The sequence below is a fragment of the Podarcis pityusensis genome (genome assembly GCF_964106645.2).
Source record: "Podarcis pityusensis genome assembly, chromosome: 1".
Taxonomy (NCBI): domain Eukaryota; kingdom Metazoa; phylum Chordata; class Lepidosauria; order Squamata; family Lacertidae; genus Podarcis; species Podarcis pityusensis.
This window is the reverse complement of record NC_138028.1, coordinates 22,042,624-22,064,505: the sequence shown is the minus strand read 5'-3', so window position 1 is coordinate 22,064,505 and position 21,882 is coordinate 22,042,624. Positions and strand designations below refer to the sequence as shown.

The 21,882-nt window shown below is 45.6% G+C and overlaps 1 protein-coding gene across 1 annotated transcript; it reads left to right on the top strand.

Annotated features, from left to right (window-relative positions):
* The first annotated feature begins 12,637 nt into the window (after positions 1-12,637).
* LYSET (lysosomal enzyme trafficking factor) lies at positions 12,638-20,870 on the top strand. The gene is made up of 2 exons (XM_080998217.1): positions 12,638-12,822; positions 19,996-20,870. The coding sequence occupies exons 1-2, from the start codon at positions 12,653-12,655 to the stop codon at positions 20,405-20,407; spliced, it is 582 nt and encodes a 193-aa protein (XP_080854343.1). The 5' UTR covers positions 12,638-12,652; the 3' UTR covers positions 20,408-20,870.
* The last annotated feature ends 1,012 nt before the right edge of the window (positions 20,871-21,882 follow it).

Sequence of the window (21,882 nt, the reverse complement as noted above, 5' to 3'; positions counted from 1 at the left end):
TCCCAGCCTGTAATTTTCTTTTACAACTTTAAGGTACTGCTATAGATCAGAGGGGCCCTGTTTAGGAAGATAAACATCTGCCAAAGTACTTAGCCAGCTGGTTTCTGCGTGGCATGAAAGATACAAACATTTGCAAATATATTTTTTTAAGCTCATTTTAAAATACAGGTCTTGATCAGATGCCTCATTCCAACGCATATGGGAAGGCATTAGCATGGTGAAGGCTGCATTAGAAAATACCACCAAATCAGCCATCCTCCTCTGAGTGAACACAGTCTTCTCCAGAACAGGTCTATAATATCTGATTAGATGTCAAGGAAAGAAGCAACCATCTGACTTTTAGAAGATGTCTGAAGGCAGCTCTGTACAGTATAGGGAAGTTTTTAATGTTTTACTGCGGTTTTATAATTTGTTGGAAGCTGCCCAGAGTGGCTGGGACAACCCAGTCAGATGGGAGGCATATAAGTTGTTGTTGTTGTTGTTGTTGATAATAATACCCTGAGGCATAAAATCCAAATTTCATCTCCCTTACCCATAAATATTGCAACATTTTAAAAACATTTAAAAATATAACACTAATTTATGGACAATTCACTACCATTTAACAGCACTCAAAATCTTACCCATATATGCCCACTTGACTGTTCTAATCTGCCAAACTGGCACTGTTGCAGACGCCTCATTATACCTGTTCAGCATTTTTAATAAAATGATCTGTTACTGGGGCAGCACCCACAATTTGGTACACCCGACTGTTGATGTCAGGCAGGTGCCTTTACTCTTTAAGGCACCTGCTAAAAACCTGTGTAGGCAAGCCTATGTTGAAGGTCGACAAGTGTTTTAATCTGGTTTTTGGCTTATCATTGATTTTTTTTCTTTAAGGTTTTGAATTGTCATTTTTAACTTCTTTTTTAACTGAAGATTTCATTGTTTCATTCTTTTTGCAAACCGCTTTAGAGGTTTTTGTTACAATCAAACAGTACATACATTTTGTGAAAAGAAATAAATAAGTAAATTCTGCTCCTGAGCTGGCGAATTTACGCAGCCTACCTCATAATGGATACGGCTGCTGCCGCTGATGGCCAGGGCCAGCCAAATATCTTTTTCTGCCCGAGGCGAAGGACAAGACGTCTGTTCCCTGTTGCACGTACAGAAGCTGACTTCAATGCTGGTGACACCACAACTTGTCCACTACACTAAGCTAGCTTAAGAGGCAACGGGCAGACTATGCCATTTGAGGCAGACACCACACACTGCCTCATAGTAAGGCTGTTAGAATACTGAAATACTGTGTCCAGTTCTGAGCACCGCAGTTTAAGAAGGATATTGACAATCTGGAACATGTGCAGAAGAGGGCAACCAAGATGACCAAGAGTCTGGAAACCAAACCTTATGAGGAATGGTTGAAGGAACTGGGTATGTTTAGCCTGGAAAAGAGGAGACTGAGAGGAGATATGCTAGGCATCTTCAAATATCTGAAAGGCTGTCACATGGAAGAAGGAGCATGCTTGTTTTCTCCTGCTCTTGCGGGTAGGACTCAAGGCAATGGCTTCAAGTTACAAGAAAGGAGATTCCAACTAAACATTTGGAAAAACTTTATGACAGTCAGAGCTGTTTGGCAGTGGAACAGACTCCCATGAGAGGTGGTGGACTCTCCTTCCTTGGATGTTTTTAAGCAGAAGCTGGACGGCCATCTGTCATAGATGCTTTAGCTGAGATTCCTGCATTTCGGGGTTGGACTAGATGACTCTTGGGTCCCTTCCAACTCTAGGATTCTATGATTCTAAAGCAACAACAGCATGTGTCCAGGCATATGCGTCCAGTCTGGCAGGTAGTTTTTCTACAAGATCTGCTACTGATATTGTGGTGATGAGGTCTGCACCACATCCTGTGACTGCGATTCTCATTTTTCAGTACACCATTTCCTAGACATTTTCTCTCTCCCATGTGAAAACTTGTAGCTAATGAGACACAAACCTCCTTGCAGTTTGTCCGGACAGAAGTCGCCCCACCTTCCTAGCCATTCTTCTCTTTCCATTGCTGGAACTTGTCTCAAAGTCCCATTGTGTACATGCCATGCAACGTCTTTGACCCCTGCATCCATTCCCTTTTAGCAAAAATCTCAATCTGGTGACTTAACTATCCCTTTCCCCACACCCTTTTATATGGAGCTGCCTTAAATGTATCAGATAATGTATGGAGCTGCAGGTGAAACCGGGTAAGCAACACACTGTTTAAAGAAACCACACTTGCAATTCTGCGTAGAACAAATACTTGAATCTGCGAAAGACACCAGCGATCTGTGTCAGTGTAACAGCCATGAAGGTGCTTGGTAGGGAAGAGTCAATTGAGATCCTAGAAGGAAGGAGGTGGAGCTTCTTCTTCAGCCTGCTACTGTATTTCTGGGCTCTTGTTACCCTGTATAACACAAATTAAATTCATGCGTAAATCAGTGCTATTTTTCTAGAAAAAGAGGTGCTGGAACTCACCTTGAACACCTCCCTCGCTCTCTTAGAATGCCAATGGCACCCACCTGAGAGGTGTCAGAACTGAGTCCCGGCTGAAAGAAAAGCTCTGTGTATGGTTAGCTGGAAAAGGAACGGGGAGCCATTCTTGTATGTCTGGTTTTACAGTGGTACCTCTAGATGTGAACGGGATCCGTTCCGGAGCCCCATTCGCATCTAGAAGCAAACGTAACCCGTGTCCGCGCGTGCGCGTGTCACGTTTCGGCGCTTCTGCGCATGCGCGTGACGTCATTTTGAATGTCTGCGCAAGTGGCGAAACCCGAAAGTAACGCGCTTCGTTACTTCCGGGTTGCCGCGGAGCGCAACTCGAACACGCTCATCCCGAGGTATGACTGTATTTGTTTTAAATGTCTTATTTTATTTATTTGGAAGATTTCTATAACTTGCCACTTACTGGATAAAAGTGGTGTACAGAAAACTAAAGGAACAACAGACAACTAGAACAACCCACCCAATATTAGGGGAAAAAAACAGTTACACAGAAAAATATTAAACAAGTACTAGGCCTGGGCGATAGAAGGAGCAGACTGTGATGCCGGTTTGACTCAGTTCCTTCCTCCAGTGGGCGCTGCTAGCAGAGGGACTCGGGAGCAGCGGTGGTTTCAGGAGAGGGAGAAACAAGCTGTATTGGTGAGGTGCCAATACCACTTGTTCCTCCCTCTCCATCTTTGAACTGCTCGACTGAGGAATGTGCAGTTGCTGCCCTTACCTCAGTTGAGCAGTTAAAGGAGCCCCTAGCCTGGCACTGGGACATGGGTGGTGCTGTGGTCTAAACCACAGAGCCTAGGGCTTGCCGATCGGAAGGTTGGCGGTTCAAATCCCTGCAACGGGGTGAGCTCCCGTTGCTCAGTCCCAGCTCCTGTCCACCTAGCAGTTCAAAAGCACATCAAGTGCAAGTAGATAAGTAGGTACCGCTTCAGAGGGAAGGTAAACAGCGTTTCCGTGTGCTGCTCTGGTTCACCAGAAGCGGCTTAGTCATGCTGGCCACATGACCCAGAAGTTGTCTGCGGCCAAACGCCGGCTCCCTCGGCCTATAGAGCGAGATGAGCACCGCACCCCCAGAGTTGTCAGGGGTACCTTTACCTTTAGCCTGGCACTGGCTCCCACAAGCTGGCGGTGGGGTGGGGGCACTGTGAAACTGCTCAGCTGAGGGGAGCACGGCTGCCACGCCCCACAGCAAGCAGTTAAAGGAGTCCCGATGCTCCGCACCAGGGCAAGAGTGGCAAGAGCACTGGGGCTGTCTCAGCTGGGGGGGGGGGGGCTTCCCTCTCCACAGCTGAGCAGGGCAAACAAGCCACATTGTCCCAGCCTGCAAGCCTGGGTGAAACCGCTTCAGCTCTTGAGGTGTGAGCTTAGACAGTCTCACCCAGTGTATCGCAGATAGAGGCCAATGCATCTTGTTTCTTCAGCATTGCGGTATATCGCCAAACCGCGATGTTTGGCTGGCGATACACCATGATGTTGAAAAGCTGATATCTCCTAATGAATACAAAGAAATATCAACCAATATCAACTCCTTCTGCTTCTGACACACCTCCCTATTCAGCTTGCACGCAGGACTCAACTCGGAGCCCCAAACAAGCTCACAGCTCTCCCACATACATTGCACAAAGAGGAGGCTTTCTGGAAACTGCTGACATCACCCTAGTAGTTCAATCCAGGCTTGTTTTTTATAGGCAGGTGGATAATGCACCCTCCAGCTACACACAGCTGTGTCCCATTCAGCAGTCAGCTGCATTGTCCACAATAAGTTACAGGTACAGGTTTGATGAGGAAGAGATACCCATCTACCCACAGTTCCTCCTATAACCTCTTCCTCTCCTCTAGCAGCTATGAGAATTGCCTAGCAGCTACACCCTTCAAGTTGCAGATCCTAAACCTGCCACTAGCTACGCCTGATCTGCTGCAATGGGACTCAAGCTGTTTGCAAACAAGGAAGTGGCCCCTTGCTGAATTAGAGCAATGTTTGGAGTGGCTGACCGCAAAGTCTGCAAGCAAGAATTGTCTAATTTTCTCTGTGGACTCAAGAGAAGCCGTTCATGTGTTAAAACAAATGGCTTACACCTTCAGCTCTTTAGGGGGGCTGAATTGTTTTGTATAGTTATGGTTTCAGCTAAAGGAAATGCGTTCACCTTAACCCCTCGCAAGTTTTGTTTCACCTAATCCCCAGAGGAGCCAGACAGGGAGAGGTTGCTCCAGGACAACTGAAAAATAAGGCTTAGCTGAAAAATAAAAAAGAGTGGCAGTTTAGACACACCCTAACTGTACTGCTGGTTTATCAGGAGCTCTCTGTATTGGAACCTGTTGTTTGCACTAACCTTACAAGTAAAACAATGTTATCGAATAAATGGCATGGCAATATAGTCTCTGAAAAAGGAACAAGTTAGAAGACTTAATGGTTCATGGTCTTTTAAAGCACATAGTTCTCCCACAGGGGGAACTGCACAGGCTGCTAGGTTGCTACCAAACTAACTGTAAAGTTTTGTTGTTAGTCTGTAAAGCCACATACACAACCCTAAACTATCACACCCGGCAGGTGCCTTCTTTCGTTTAGGCCTGTCTTCAATGAGACTACCTGATGAACAGAGGGGTTAAATCCTGCTGCTTTGCCAGCAGGCACCTGTTCCCTGTTCAACCTGATTGACAATGGGGAAATAATTGAGGGGAATCATAGAATCATAGAGTTGGAAGAGACCACAAGGGCCATCGAGTCCAACCCCTGTGAGGAAATAGCCTCACAGAACAAATTGGACTCCCCAGTTGTGTTAAAAACATATTTGTTAGCCCAGGCCTTCCACAATCATTAGAACAACTGACTGGGCAGGGACATTACTAAAGGTAATCTTGGACATCTAAATTGCTCTCAGGGCTGAGGGAAGAAGAATGGCGGGTTCCTGGCTTTCCTCTCAGACTTTGTTCAACAGAGATCAGTTCCTTCTAAGTAAAGAAGAAACACCAAAGCAAATATATTGGATTAACTGTGGTTTCTTTAACTGTGCATGTGTAACTGATATGATGTAAGGGTGCAGGATGTGGCTGAAGAAATTCCGTGTAATTTTCCACTTTGGGACATGAAAAGAGGCCTATTAAGATGGCAACAGGCTCATTTCTATTGCATAATGCCTGAGAATCATCTAACAAAATCTCTCTTCCCCACCCCAGAAAGAAGATTGTACAGTTTAATGACTATGGATTAATTCTGACAACAATCAGAGGTTTGGGGCCAGGACTAAAAAGAGGGAAACAATCCGAAATAAACAATATCATCCTTCTGTGATGTGTAGCAATAATAAAAGCAGGTGTGTGTGGCAGGGGGAGATGCATAGAAGCATAGTTTTCCTATTTGAGGTTCTCTGATTCCTTTTCCTGCATCCAGCTTTTTTTAAAAAAAACAACACTTTTAACAGAGAAATTTTATGTCTTCGGTTGCTGAAAACTGTGGAAGGAGAGAGTGCTGTTGTGCTCAGGTCTTGCTCGAAGGTTTCACACAACATCAGTTATGCGACCCCCAAGTCAAGGAGATAAGTAACTATACAACCTTTAGAAGACACCTGAAGGCAGCCCTGTATAGTTTTTTTTTAATTGATTAATGTTTTATTATGTGTTCATCTATGTTGGAAGCCACCCCGAGTGGCTGGGGCAACCCTGTCAGATGGGTGGGGTAGAATAATAATAAGAATAGAATAGGACATTCCTACTTTCATCGGAGAAATGTTGGAGGGTGTGGGATGCCCACTATTCTCAGAGTGACCAACGAGATGCCCATGGACTTGAGAACAACATCACTCTGCCCACCTCTGCTTTCCAGCAACTGCGATTTAGAGACATACTTTCTCCTGACAGGCACCTGGCAAAGACTTTCCTTTTTAACCAGGCCTTTTGTTGACCTGATTCACATCCTATACCGTTTTAAAATTTGGCTCTTTTTTTGGGAGATGTTATTGGGTTATTGTTTTTATTTTGATTTTATATACTGGAATGCTTTCTGTGAACCGCCCTGAGACCTCCGGGTATAGGGCGGTATATAAATTAAATTAAATTAAAATCTATTAGCCCTTGGTAGCCTTATCCTCAATGAATCTGTCAAATCCTCTTTTGAAGCCATCATAACTTCTTCTTCTTTTAGCAACTTCCATAGCCCTTTTGCCTTGTGAACAAGTACTTTATTTCCTGAACCTTCCAACATTCAGCTTCACTGAATGTCCACAAGTTCTAGTATTATGACAGGGAGAAAAACCTTTCTCAGTCCACTTTCCCTGCACCATACAGAATTTTATATATCTCTACCATGTCTCCTCTGACTTGCTTTTAAGAAGCTCCCAGTGCTGCAGCCTTTCCTCCTAGGAGAATTACTCACTGATCATTTCAGTTGCCCTTATCTGAACCTCTTCCAGCTCTGCGGGCATCCTTTCCTAGGTGAGGCGACCAGAGCTGTACACAGTGTCCCAAGTGTGGTTGCGCCATAGATTTGTATATAACCACTTTATGATATCAGCAGTTTTACTTTTCAGTTCCTTCCCTAATGACTCCTAGCGTGGAATTTGCTCCTTTCACAGCTTACTGCGCCTTGGGTCAACATCTCCATGGGGCTCAGTATGGGCCTTTTCCCCATATCAGCGAAACCCCTGAGGCATGGGAAGCAGCTGTGTTGCTGATTGCATCCACATGTCCCTAACTCCACATGCTGGTTTATCAATCACTGAAATAAAATTAAAGCAGGCATCTGCAGCTAGGTGGAAAGGCAATACAGTCGTACCTTGGTTCTCAAATGCCTTGTGACTTGAATGTTTTGGCTCCCGGATGCCGCAAACCTGGAAGTGAGTGTTCCGGTTTGTGAAAGTTTTTCGGAAGCCAAATGTCCGACGCGGCTTCTGATTGAGTGCAGGAAGCTCCCGCAGCAAATCGGAAGTTGTGCCTTGGTTTCCGAACGTTTTCAGAAGTCGAACGGACTTCTGGAATGGATTCCATTTGAGAACCAAGATACGACTGTATCTATATGCATAAACTAGTCAATCCAAGAAACAATACAATGCACATTTCGACAGAATGCAGAATAAAAACACAGGATAAAAAAATGGAAATAAGTAAAACAAAACAGCAAAACAATACCGCCTTGCCACAGTCACATTTAAAAGGCTGTATAATATTAATCAGCCAAAGGCCTGTTTGAAGAGGAACATTTTTGCCAGGCGCCTAAAATATATATAACGAAAGCGCCAGGCGAACCACCCTAGGGGGTCATTCCACAAATGAGGAGCCGCTACAGAGGAGTCCTGATCTCATGTTATCACCCTTCAGATGTTATGTGGAGGAGGCACACAAAAAAGGGGCCTCAAATGATGAATGGAGTCTGGGACGCTTTATATGGTTTGTTTTATGGTTGGCGTCGGGTGTCAAAATGTCTTGACCCTGGATTTGGAACATTATTCCACTAAACTTAAGAGAAAAGGCCTAGACCAGAAACCTCAACTCTAAGGTTGTATCACAAATCTTTTAAAGATGCCACAAGCTCTTTAGGCCTCGTTAATGAAACTTGACTCTCGTCAAGGTAATGTGCGCCATCTAGTGGGTTTCAGCGGAACTGGGAGAACAGGAGGAGAAACCTTCAGGGAGGTGGTTGGTGCCTTTGCTGCCTGAATGGCTTTCAGTGAGCACAGCAGATTTCTCTAGCTCTCACATAATGTGGCATGCACCTCAGTTTCATAGGAGAAGGCCTTTTTGTTATTATGGTGTGGGGGGGGGGTGAGGGCCCCTCAACAGATTTTGAAATACTAGGGACTTTATTTTCCAGCATTGTCTCTGGTGTTGCTTTTGTTAAGCATGGAAATTTAAGGATGCAATGAGGCGCAGTGGAGGCTGTAGTTTTCTTTATCCTATATGGTGTATTTACACATGTATTTACAAGCTGAGCCTAATATGGAGGAGTCCACAGCATTCTTAGCCTGAGAGGTTCTGGCTTCTTCCATTGCTTAAGCAGACCCAAGCATTATTCTCAAACCTTGCTCCTTGCTCTTTGCCCCCACTCCTCCCCCCCTTTCACTCCTCTCTCAGGAGTCACACATGACTCCAACACACTCTGGGCGCAAGGGGGCGGGCACCTGCCCTGCAAGGGGGTGGAGCAAGTGGCAAAGAACAAAGGCATTGCGCAGCCACTGGGGCGACCCCAGCCCCGAGCGGAGGCTGTTGCGCCCTTCTGGCACCCCCCTCCCCAGATCCCAGCCTTGCAAGGCTGCTTAGTGTGGGGATGTGAAGTAACCGAAAGTCACCTAGCTCCAGTGGCGTAGCGTGGGGGGTGCGGGGGGGCCGGCCGCACCGGGCGCAACTTCTGGGGGTTAGGGTTAGGGGGCGCAAATCCACGGGTTAGGGGGCGCAAATTACTTGCCTTGCCCCGGGTGCTGACAACCCACGCTACGCCACTGCCTAGCTCTGTTGCTTTGCTTGTCTTTTGAAAGACACTTGCTGCTGCAGGGCGCCTGTTTGGGCATGTGGTGTTTTCCTGGGGAAGGTTCCGTTTCCAAGTGCGCCCCCGCCCCACAAATCCAGTGGGGTGGAGCCAGGCTTTGCCCCCCCCCCAGCCGCTGCCAGCCGCTGTTCCGGATAGTAGTGCTGGGAGGTGGGTGTGCAACGCGCTCGGAGCCGAGCACCAGCACTGGGGAAGCGGCGTGCCCGCCTCCAAGCTGGTTGGCCATTTTGTCACCCCACTCATGGATGACACCCAGGGCAGCCTGCACCCCCCTTCCTATGCCACTGGAGTCACAACCCATTACTTCCTAACTCTGTTACTTAACTCTGAATTGCAGTCCCTGAACTCTTGGCTTTATCTCTGAGGTCAAAGGGGCCCCACCTCTTTGCCCTCTATGGAGAGTTCCTTTGATACATTGTTGTGCAAAACACCTCATTACCCCACAGGCTAACCCCTCCAAGGTAATTAAAGGTAAAGGGACCCCTGACCATTAGGTCCAGTCGTGGCCGAATCTGGGGATGCGGCGCTCATCTCACTTTATTGACCTGGGTACAGCTTCTGGGTCATGTGGTCAGCATGACTAAACCGCTTCTGGCGAACCAGAGCAGCGCACGGAAATGCCGTTTACCTTCCCGCTGGAGCGGTATCTATTTATCTACTTGCACTTTGACGTGCTTTCGAACTGCTAGGTTGGCAGAAGCTGGGACTGAGCAATGGGAACTCACCCCGTCGCGGGGATTCGAACCGCCGACCTTCTGATCAGCAAGGTTTAACCCACAGTGCCACCTGCGTCCCTCCAAGGTAATTAGACTGATTTAATTAGCACCATCTTGGCCTAATTAGCCCTTAACACATGCTAATTTCAGAGGGTTTAAAACGGTCTAATACACATGTCTGGCATCCCATTTTAACACACAAGCTCTAATCAAATCCTAACGTTTACTAAACCCAGGCATTAAGCACCCGCAAACCTATAACAATAAGAAGAAATGTTTTCCTTATGTACTTATGGGGGGGGGGGAAGCAGAGACAAGGAACTAGATCCAGTCAAGAGGGCCAGATTCAGAACTGGCCCACTCTCCTTGGGCGGGTGGTGGGACATCATATGAGATCAGACAATTCAAATTTAAGCCTGTGGCTGCAATGAAAGACCCAAGAGCACACTCTACCTCTTCCTTTGCTGCTTGCCTTCAACACTTTTAAAATTTGGCACCTTTTTCTGTTGCCATGCCACCCGACAGCAGTTGAGACAGGTGGGAGTGATTGGGCTAAGCCGCATTGTGCGTCAAATGGGGAAGCCTGCAGGTGTAGTTAGGCTGACATAATGAGGTCTGTAAGCTCAATTAGGCTGGATATTCCCCTGCAGTGGGAAATTGGCAAGGAGTTTTGGTTGCTTATGTGTTTCATAAAAGTTAATGCACAGCTTCATTTTCTATTCTTTTTTTAAAACAACCTCAAACACTTTACAGAAAAGATAAAACAATAAAATTGTTTGTGATGTTGCAGTCCTTTGGTTGGCAATTTTCTGAGCCAGTTGCTCAAGTTGTGATATCTGAGCTGGGCTGGGCTTGCTTGGTATGTGATTCAGGTGCTAAGTTTGAAGTGTTGCTTGCTGTTTTTACATTGTAAGAGTAAGTGTTGCTGAATCAGGATTTTTTAAATAAAAAATCTATTCATGGCGCCCAGCACATGCTGGTGCAAGCAGGCAAACTTTTTTTTTTTTTGTATTTTTATTAAAGATTTTCTTGATTTACAGAAGTATGTGTAATGCCTCTCTCTTGTATTTTTTCTTTGTGGCCTGATCGTAACTTGGCGGTTTGGCGCTGTTGTGAACCAGCTCAGTAGGTATATAAAACTGAAAGCTTTCGAATGGTCTCCCACCCTCCTACTCAGTACTGTACAAAAACAGAAGCTACTTTTTATTCTACATTATGGGATGGGTGGTAGAGAGTGACTTAAGCCCGTGGTTACTGATCTTGCTCAGGAACGTGTATGTGTGCTTGGTTAAAGAGCGAGTCTGCCTCAATGAAGCACTAAGGACACTTTTCTTTTCTCAAACTAATGCATTACAGTGAAGTGAGGCTACGGCTGCTTTCCCTTCCAGCCTTCCGCTCCAACCCCGCAAATGGCAGCATTCAAACAGAACCCAGAAATGGGGCTCTGCATTACTAACTCTTTACCCCCTTCCATTCCTGGGATGGGAGAATGGGGTGGAGGAACTTAAGACATTTTATTCTGTTTATTTATCTGTACGCCTTAGCGAGCAACGGTCCCGCTCTTTGCCTGCAGCAGCCTTAATTGCTATTGGGGGGGGGGGAATGCTAAGAACAAAAAAACCCCATACAACAAATTATTTCCCGTCACCCCGCTCTTTCCAGACTTTCCCCTTGGGTGTTGACAAAAGGGCGGGGGGGGACCCCAAGGCGGCATCTTCAAAGTGCCTGGATTTGTTTTCCATTGCCTCCCAGCAGCTGCCGCTTCTGCAATACGACATAGCTGTCAACTGTCCCTTATTTGGCGGGAAACTCCCTTATCCCAGCGCCGTGTCCCGCTCCTGTCCCTTATTGATGATGTCCCTTAAATTTCCTAGGTTCCATGCTTGCCCAGCTCGGGAGGGAAGCAGCGGCTCGGGGTCCTCTGCCGCGCGAGAGAGCTGCCGCGTCTCCGCCTCTCTCTTTTCCCCCTCAGGGGCGCGTCATGAGGAGACGGGTGGCGGTGGGTGGGCAGGCAGTCCCTCTCTTGTGAGACTTCCGCCGCACTGCCAGGGGAAGCCGGAGGTGGCAGCGGCGGCTGAGGAGGCAGCCTGAGGGAGGAGGAAGAGGAGGGGGATGGGGAGGGACGCAGAAGGGCGGCGCTTCAGCGGCTGCCGCGGTACCGCAACCGCCTCATGCCGGGCTCGCGGGTGGTATGGGGGAGAGTCTCTCTCCCTCCCTCTCTTTCGGGCGGGGAAGGGCCGATGGAACGCCTCGCGCCAGGACGACAGCAGCCCAGACATGCTGCTTAGCATACCCTCCAATCAGTGCAGCATCTTAATGTAGTGATTTCCCCTTCTGCATCCCTTTCATAACTCTATTTTTATAAATCATTTGTCCATCCATAGTTCAAATTTTTACTACAAGTTTTCTGTCAATCCTACCAATGTACGTACCTCTTTACAATAGCTTTTCAAATACATTATAAACTTTCCCCATTCTTTATTAAAGAGGTCCTCTTCCTGGTTTCTAATTCTGCTTGTAAGCTTTGCCATCTCGACGTCGTTCATCAGTTTTGTCTGCCCCTCTTCTTTGGTCGGAGTTGTAGACCCTTAGGATCATCTAGTCCAACCTCTTGCAAAACACAGTCAGCGGCAGCCAAAGCAGCATGGCTCCATCAATGCCGGATTTCTGTATAAGCTAAGCAAAATCCCTTATTTTGGCTGCTGATCCCTTATTTTCGAGGCTGCTGGTCCCTTATTTTCAAATCTGTAAGTTGACACCTATGCAATACGAAGCTAACACACCTGGGAGCGGGGGGGTGGGGTGGGGTGGGATAAGGGTGTCGAAAACATCCCGGAAGACACGGTGCGCAAACCAAAGGAGCCGCGCCCCTTTGGCGGCGCCTCCGCAGCCCGTAAAAGCGGGACTCATCGGCCAGGCAATTCGACCCTCCTCACGTGACTGCAGCCATGTCGCGCGGCACCGGAAGCAGAGCTCGGAGGAGGCGGGCCCTGGAAGGGCGGCGGAAGGGGTGGGCTCTGAGAGCGGCTCGGCAGGAGAGGCGGCGGGGTGAGGAGGGTCGGGCCGCCTGCGCTCTCTCCTCCTGGCTGTTCGTTCCCGTGTTTTCCGGCGGAGGAAGGTAAGGGCGAGGGAGGCTGAGGCGGGGAGCGCCGGAGAGGTGCCCGGGCTCTAGGCTGCTGCTCTGTCCCTCCCCGGCGCGCTTTGCACCGGCTCAGGGACACGCTCGCAGCCGCTGGCGGGGCAGCTCGGTCCGTAGAGCGTGAGGCTCCGAACCTCAGGCTCGCGGGTTCGAGCCCCACGTTGGGCAAAAGGGCATTGCCAGGAGGTTGAGCTAGATGACCCCGGGGTCCCCTTCCTATTCCGCGATTCTGTGTTCAGCCTGACGAGGAAGACGGAGCGCAGCCCTGTCTCGAATTCAGTCTGAGAGCATGGGCGTAGCCAAGGGGGACGCATGCTCCCCCGTGTACAAAAATCAATACAAATCTGAGGTTCTGTTCCCCTCCCTCCACAACAAAAGCCTGCCCCCCTTCCTAACAAAAATCCCATTCCTGAGAGAGAAAGAGGCCACTTTGCTTACATTTGCTTTGAAGTTCCCTAGTGGAAGCTCTTTGCCCCCATTGCAAATTGGGGGGGTCGAGGACGACGACACATGCACACCCTCTCTCTGTTTAGAAGCAGTTTTGCTTGAGTAATTAAATTCCCATCCTGCCTTTCTCCGACAGGAGCCCAGGGTAGTGAACACACAAGCAGCTAAAAAATCAAAACATCTAAAAGGTTGCATTGTACGTGCCCAGAGGCACTCTTATTTATATCTCAGTCCATATCCGTGCTGGGTTTTAGGTCAGATTTAAGTTTTGAGGAGTTATGGGGAAGAGGAAGGGAGCCCTTGGGAAAGGTTTAGAAGGAAGTATGGGCATGAGGTGCTGTCAGCCTTTTGAGGAAGGCAAAATTGGGAGAAGTAACTCTCTAGGGTTGAGGGAAGAATAGTGACGTGCAGACCGTTCCTCCTCTTAATGCTTTGGTTGCATTGTGTTTGTGGTTAGTGATTTTTAAATTTTAAAAAGACCTATTGTAATTCGGGTATCGAATGAGTGATAATCTACCCATGAGCTTTCTGTGCAGTAGAAATGGGTGTGGGATATGAATAATTTTAGGCAGTTAGGTTACACTGAGGAAAGTGAGGGTAGGTTACTATCTCACTTTAGGAAGTAGAATCATTTGATTGGGTTAAACTGAAAAAAAGTTTGACAGACTTGAGAAGCTGTCTTACAGATAAGACAAAGATGCTACTATATCAAATATAGCTCTAGCTCTTTAGATAAGTATTAGTCTTTTCTTCTTCAGTGAGCGTTCATATGGAAAGGCTACTTCAAAATAGGTACGTTGAAGAATGTGGCTGCTATGGCACTATTAGAAAATGCAGTTGCTGTTGACTTGATGGGCAGAGGGGGCACATAATATTGGTAAAGTGATACATTTTATTGTACTAGTGTCAGTGGGCAAGGTGAAAATCAAACTTTTTAGCATAGACTGCTCAGTCTCTTACTTTTGTGAGGCTTTAAGCTTTATTGAAAGAATGCAGGTGCACGTGTAATAAAAGTAAAGAACTGCCAAGGACCCATAACTGATTCTATCATGAATAGATGGTATTGGTTAGGGTAGTGTCAGCTGCAGAACAACGAAAGTAAAACCAGGATAATTAAGAATGTCATTATGTTTCTTCTTGCCTTTCTTTTCTGCATTCTAAAATTCATTTGACTTCTTGTGTTGTTGATGATACCAGTGTTATAACTTGTTGAACAATATTCTCATTAGTCCACTTTTGGAGACAAAATGATCTGTAGGTGAACCCAATTGCGGCAGGAGTTTGTTAAAAAGGTGAGCATCCTAATGGTATTGCCCAGGAACAAACTGCTCAAGGGATAGATATCCTGTAAAGTCCCTGCAGTGCCGGCCTAACATGTTTGCTTTGTGTTGTGCTAGTGAAATGTGCAGTGTGTTGCCTCCTAAGCATTTGCTTTCCATTGGAAATGGCTCAAATTGTAAGATAATGCTATGTATTTATGATACTGTAAATGTTCCAGTAGTTGCAGGGCTGACACTGACCCTTTCCCCCAGTACAGAAGTGGGGAGGAGACAATTTTCCACTTATAGACAGCTGGCCAATTTTCAGTCAACTTCCTGCTGCTCATGGTTGTTAGGGTTCTTGGGTCTGATCCAGCAAAGTACTTACAATCTTAAGGATTCCTATAGCATTCCTATAGCAACCTTTGCAACTGAAAGATGTATTGTATACCTAGAATTGCTACGCAGATAAAACTGGCATGACCTGCATTGCAACTTATCAGAGTGCCTGAGTTCCCAGTATATTTCTTTAATTGTGCTTCAGAATTGCCCTTGAAACAACATTTTTTGCAAAATTGTAAATGGTCTTTGCAGCTATGCAAGCATAACTGAAAGAGACCTGATGGACAGGTTTCATAATGTCCTGGGGTGGTGACTGCAGAGCAAGGATGGCCAAAGTGAACTTTCACTGGTTCATCTTGTGTTAACAGTGTTCACTTTGGTAATGAGATCCTTTAGCAGCAGCTTGTTGTAGGTCTAAATAAATAGACACATGGGAAGATAGGAATTGAGCTGTTAGTCATGCTAAGGTTAATCTTGCCCAGCATTCCGTTTCCAAAAGTTGCTGGCTAGATGTCTTTGGGAGCTCAAAACAAGGGGTGGTGTTGGTGGTGGATCTGCTGTCTTGGTCACCCCCCGCCAATTCCATTTAGCATTCATAGCTATACTGCCTCTGTCTATAGCGGTGTCACAGCTATTGTTGCTAATAACCGTTGATAGATCTGCCTTCCCAAGAAATCCAGAACTAAAACAATTAAAACATATCTTCCAAAATGCTACCAGGTCTGCTTTGATTATTGCCCATACACTATCTTTAACTCTTTAAAAAGAAAGAGTTCAAAAAACACTCAGTCGCAAAAAGCTGGCTGCATATTTGTGGCTCCAAGTTCATTGTGCTCATGGTTTGAAAAACAAGGTTCTAAAAAGACTTGGTTTTGACATTTACAAAAATCTGGCAGGGAATTCTCAAATATGTGAATTGACTTTATACTGTAGGCAACAGACAACCTTTAGCGTGTTGGTAGTTGCTCAATCCTGTTGCTTATTCCTAAAGATTTGGGGATGGCCAGTGATTGAGGGGAAGGTTGGTTCTACATATTATTTTTCTGACTAAAATGTGCTTGTAGATCTCATGATCAGGCAGCAGTGAATGATAATGACAGTCACATGATTATTAGCTGGCAGTTGTATGTCACTTTTGTGGTGAGAAGGGATAAGTGGTGTAGATTATTGGTAAAACAAGTTCTGCAGCTTACAATTGTTAAAAGATAATTCTTTATTTCAAGTACAGATAAGTTGAAAAACTCTGTTACTTAATGTTCTCTACTTTCCTGAGTGGTCATAACTGTATAACTCTGCCCCTGGACTTTAGTTTCCCTTCGATAAGATGGAGCACTGAAGATCTATGGGGCCTTTGTGATATGCACATTTACAAATACAGTGGTAGCTCGGTTTACGAACTTAATCCGTTCTGGAATTAAACCGAAACTGTTCTTAAACCGAGACACACTTTCCCTAATGAGGCCTCTTGCCACCAGTGCCCTTCCACCGTTTGGATTCCGTTCTTAGGCTGAGGTAAAGTTCGCAAACCGGGACACTACTTCAGGTTTTGCAGAGTTCGTAAACTGAATTGTTCGTAAACAGGACTGTTCTTAAACCGAGGTACCACCGTATACAGGCAGACTCCTAAACTGGCAACAAGGTTGCTAATCTTGTTTCGGGATTGCCATTATACTGAAGAGCAAGAAGTGAGCTGCACTACAGAGTTTATAGTAGTTTCATTTTGGATTTACAGTAGTTTCATTTTGGATGGAGACTTAGGGAGTTTTTGTTATTCATGTTAGTTGACAAATATTATCATTTTGCTATTCTTGGCTTGTTTTAATCAACGAGTTATTTTATGATGTATTAAATATTTTCACCTTATAATGTGTTTGACAGGTAGGGAGTTAAGTTCTAATAATTTTCTGTGGTGTGTGTGTTAATATTTTTGTGTCCCCAGCTACATTATGGAATGTCTTGCCTGCTCTGGAGGTTCAGCCATCCCCCCCTTTTGTCCCCTTCCATTGGTCGATGAATACCTTTGTATACCTGCAGGTTTTTTGCCGCATTTCCTTAGATGCGGTTCTGTGTTGTGGACTGTTATCTTCCATGTTTGTGTTTTCTAATTGTGTTTTATTATGATCATGGTTTCACTTCATGTAAACCGCTTTGAGAAAGGTGTTGGCCTCAAAGGCATAGAAGTTTTAAGAGTAATAAAAATTCAGCAGACTGGATGCCAAGTGTGCTTCAGTTTTAGCAAAGCTCATGGCTCTTTCTGGGTGGTATTCAACTAAGGTTTACCCCAAGTAGATTCACTGGAATTAATGAACACCACTAAGTTGGGTCAATTGATTTCAGTGAGTAAAACTAAGTTGAATACCACCACATGTCTAAATTGGGACTTTACACAAATAGTTTCCCTGCTTCTCAGACAGGAATGTCATTCCCCCCTCGCGCCCAAGAAAGGTCAGAAGAAACTTCCAGTCATCAACTGATCATAATGGATGGTTTCCCCTTCCTCTTTCCTTCTCTGCCCCCTCAACCAGTGACTATTTCAAGCACATGTTACAGTGGGCATTTTGCTTTTCTTGTCTGATGCAGTCCAGTTCTTTGTGTCTAGGTCAGAAGATGAAATTAAATGAGATAACCTTGCACAAGGGATATCTTCTAGCCACAATAAATCCTGCTTTTGTTGCAGGCTTAGGGACCAGCCAGGATGTCTCCCTGCTACTTGTTCCTCTTTCAGTCAAAAATGAGAAAGGAAAAGTTGCAACTTGTTCTTCTTGGGGAAGGAGGTAATTGGTAGACTGTTCTTATCACAGGCATCAAACTTCATTGGTCTGTCATTTTTGCAGAAGACTGGATAAACTTGGAAGTCTAGTGTGGTATTTTGAGAATCAGAAAGCAAGAGGAGGAAGCACACAGCAGAATGGAGAACAGTTTTAAACTTCCTTCTTAACAGTACTGTACTTAGCCAAGAAAACAGATTTTTCTGGGTAACTAAAACCATTAAGGTTCAAAGTACTAGCCCAGTAGTCTGTTTCTTCTACATGTGAGCAGCCACAATACGGGATCAGGCACTTGGGCGTGGAAAGACTGATGAGAACCACATTCTACAAAGATAGAGTTGCTGTGGTTTTTGTGATTGCAATGATTCAATGAAGTGATGAAAGATTTGCCCTGAGGGGCTCCATTGAGCCATGTTGGCTGGATAGGAACAAGTATTGCCCTGACTTAAAAAACTGTTGATGATGTTGTTAGTGTATTAATGCCAGCAGGGCCAGTGGTCAGGGATGACGGGAATTGTAGTCCAAAAACAACGGGAGATCTTCATTCACTTGTAAGCATGCCCATCAGTGTCAGGGAACCTTTTGCAGCCCAAGGACCACATTTCCTTCTGGGCAACCTTTCAAGGGCCACATGCTAGTGGCGGGCAAAGCCAAACGTAAAAGTGAGCAGAGCAAAAAAAAAGTAAATCTTAACTCTTGAGTGGTAAGCCAGTTTCTTTGTCCTTGCACACATGCCCCTCCTCTATCCAGAGAAACAAGAAGCAGTAGGAGGACACATTCCAGCCATGCCAAACACTCGAGGAGGGTGTGGCTTAGGAATACAGAGGGTATATTTGATCCGGGGAGACTTCCAGGGGCCAGTTAATAAGGTCCTAAGGGGCACGTGGTTCCCCATCCCTGATGTACAGGGATTTTTTGGAGGGGTGCATGCTCTTGACTGCAGATGTTTACTGAAAGCCATGTAAGCCAGTTTTAAATCTCATAAGTGATATTTATACAACTTTGAGATTTATGCAACTCTCATAAAGTGACAGTTAAGGAATACAGCTGCAGTGTCTATGGTACTCTTCAAAAGGGAGCACACACTCTCGTACATGGTCTTATCCGCCCCACTCCATCAAAGCAAGGTGCATAAGTTTAGGCTCCAAGTTCCCAGAGGTGTGAAGGCCCAGAGGAAAACCGGAAAAAAATGGGAGTGGGGTGGGGGCATGGCTTTTCCCCTTGGTCTTCACATCTCTCCTAGCTCCTCCCCACTTGTGTTAACTGTCTGGGCCGGAGGGCCAGTGTCGCAACCTCTGTACACAGACTTTTGCTTCCCACTCGGTTTTCTCAAAGGATGGCCTCACCAATTCTTACTTCCTTTTCCACTCTGTAAAGAGTGAACAGTGCTACTGAAACTGTCAAGTTTGTGGTTGGCTGGTAACTCTCAGGTTTTTGGGGAGGGGCTTGGGTCAGGGGCAGGGCATCTAATCTGCATGCAGTCAGTTCCAGGTTCAGTTCCAGCATTTCTAGGTAGGGCTTGGAGAAGTTTCTTCCTGAAATCCTGGAGAACCACTGCTGGCCAATGCCAACAGTGCTTCATATTTTTGCATGCCACCCCAATCTCTGAGTGGTGCAAGATTCCATCATTTTCAGGCACTTACCTGGGGTTTGTGTTTCCTTTCGGAAATGAGGTACAGTGGAGACTGTGTTGTCTTTATGATATATGGTTTATTTACACATATACATAGCCTGAGCCTACAATGGAGGGGTCCGCAGCTTCAGCACCCCAAGAGGGTCTTGCTTCTCCCATAGCCGCAACCCTGGTTTTGAACAGAAACCAATCATTGCTCTGCCTCTCTGGCTTTCCAGCTTGCTGCTTTACCTCTCTGCCACAATTCCCTCCCTAACCTCTCTCCTCTAAGCCCCGGCTTTATCTATTGAGGGAGGGGGCCACCACCCACTTACCATCTCGCACACCCAGCCCCTTGATTAAACTGGAATGTTTGGGAATAATGTAGCCTAAAATGGCGGGATAAAAACCTGATTAATAAGTAAAATTAAATTGGCTGCACTGTAGAATAAATCTTTGAAGATTGCAGCTTACATGCACTTGGGATCAGTCTTCAAAACCAACCATCTCATCATCTCTTTCACTTCTGCTGAAAATTTAACACCCTGTCTTTAGCATTTTGCACATTACATTTCCTACTGACATCTACTGGGAGATTTGGGGGGGGGGGGCAGAAACAGCATTTGCCCAGTAACACTTCAGCTGCACTTAGAAAATCGTATCCTGTAACATGACAAGCTGTCATTTCTTTAAGTGCTTTGATTATCTTTTTCCTTTTTTTAAGGTTCAGAGCATGGAGAATGATGAACTTCCGTCAGAGGATGGGATGGATTGGTGTGGGATTATACTTAATAGCAAGTGCGGCAGCATTTTACTATGTCTTTGAAATCAATGAGACTTACAACAGACTAGCACTGGAGCACATCCAGCAACCTCCTGAAAAACTGAGAGAAGAATCCACCTGGATGCACTCCTTAAAAACACGGCTGCTGTCCGTACCCTTTTGGCTGTGGACTATTATCTTCTTGATCCCTTATTTACAAATGTTCCTGTTCCTTTATTCCTGTACAAGAGCTGATCCCAAAACGGTGGGCTACTGTATTATTCCAATTTGCCTGGCTGTCGTTTGCAATCGTCACCAAACATTTGCGAAGGCCTCCAACCAAATTAGCAGATTGCAGCTGATTGACACTTAAACCCATCTGCGTTTCCCGATGAACGCTTTTAGATAACCTGAAGGATCTTGGCTGCATCAGTTGAACATACAAATGGAATGTGAAATTCTTTTTCTCCACGTTAACTACTGAATAGAGCATCAACCTATTTTTTGAATAAGTTGACTTTGAGTATGGGTGCATTCTATTTGGTGGAATAACTGAGCTTTCTTTGAGACTCGAGGATGTCATTCTTCATATTTGCCTTATAATGCAAAATTTCTACACTCCTGAAGTTTTTGTGGAGAAAACCTATTTGAAACCTTATTTCACTGTGCACCCCCCCCCTTTTATCTTCAAGCTTCCCTCAGGAGGAGGATCAGTGAAAACAGACTTTTCCTTTGTTATAATGTGTAAAGTTTGGAATGATCATAAACTCGCATTTAAGATATTGTGCTTTTTCCTTAAATAATGTTGCACTCAATAAAACAGGGCTTCGTTCACACACATGACTAAAAGAAAATGAGCCCTTTGTTCATTTATTGTTTTTTTGACTTCCAGTTCAGTGTAAGTTGTTAGGCCAGTTCTTCAGAAACTAATTTTCCATATATGGGAACAAAAATGCAACATGTGCTATATGTCAAATATGAAGGCTGTGTGTGAGAGGGGAAAGAGACGGAGAGAGCCGCTCTCAGTTTTGCTTTAAAATGCGTGTGAACTGACAATTGGTTGCTGTTCATGTGTTAGGAAATTATGGCACTCACTGCATTTTCCTCCCAGCAGCGCTCAGTTCATTCTATTATGTACATTGCTCTATCCCAGGGGTCTGCAACCCGCGGCTCCGGAGCCGCATGTGGCTCTTTTACACCTTTTCCGCGGCTCCGGGGCGGATACTAGCGAGGGGAGGAGGCGCATTGTGCGCCCCGACACTCCCCACTGTGGCGGGCGCTGTACTGGCTGTGACGTCGCATGGGGGCGGTGCGTGCGTTAGTCACGCACCGTCCCGACGTCACCTTCCCGCCCGTCCGCCCGCTACATTGTCAGGGGCATGTACGCTGGTCACTGTTTTGAAGAGGAGTGAAGAACACACACACACAAAAAGGTTAACTTGTTAATTTAACGTTTATTTCTATGAGGAGGAGTAATTCTGAGGGGTCAAACAAAGAAATAATAAAAAAGTGACAAAAAAGTTATTTTTATAATGACGAGTTTTGCAGCTCCCAGTTTTTTTTTTCTTCGGAAACGGGTCCAAGTGGCTCTTTTTGTCTTAAAGGTTGCAGACCCCTGCTCTATCCAATAAAACAGCCATCAAACATTAAAACCAACATCCAAACCAGTAATAAACCCAGAAACCAACACCAATTTACCAAGTAGAAAATTCTCAGTATTTGCTAATACAGAAAGTAGTTTTATAATGTAAATGTTTCAGCAGGAGCCGTTTTATCTACATTATTTGCTCAATGTGAGTATAGATATCTGCATAATCTAAGTCTCCCCCCCCCCCCTTTTTAGTAAAG

What these genes read in the sequence shown, in the direction of transcription:
- LYSET (XM_080998217.1), top strand. Translation starts at nt 12,653, where the DNA reads ATGTCGCGCGGCACCGGAAGCAGAGCTCGGAGGAGGCGGGCCCTGGAA. An exon ending in GTGTTTTCCGGCGGAGGAAG is followed by an intron (nt 12,823 to 19,995) that starts GTAAGGGCGAGG and finishes CCTTTTTTTAAG; the next exon opens with GTTCAGAGCATGGAGAATGA.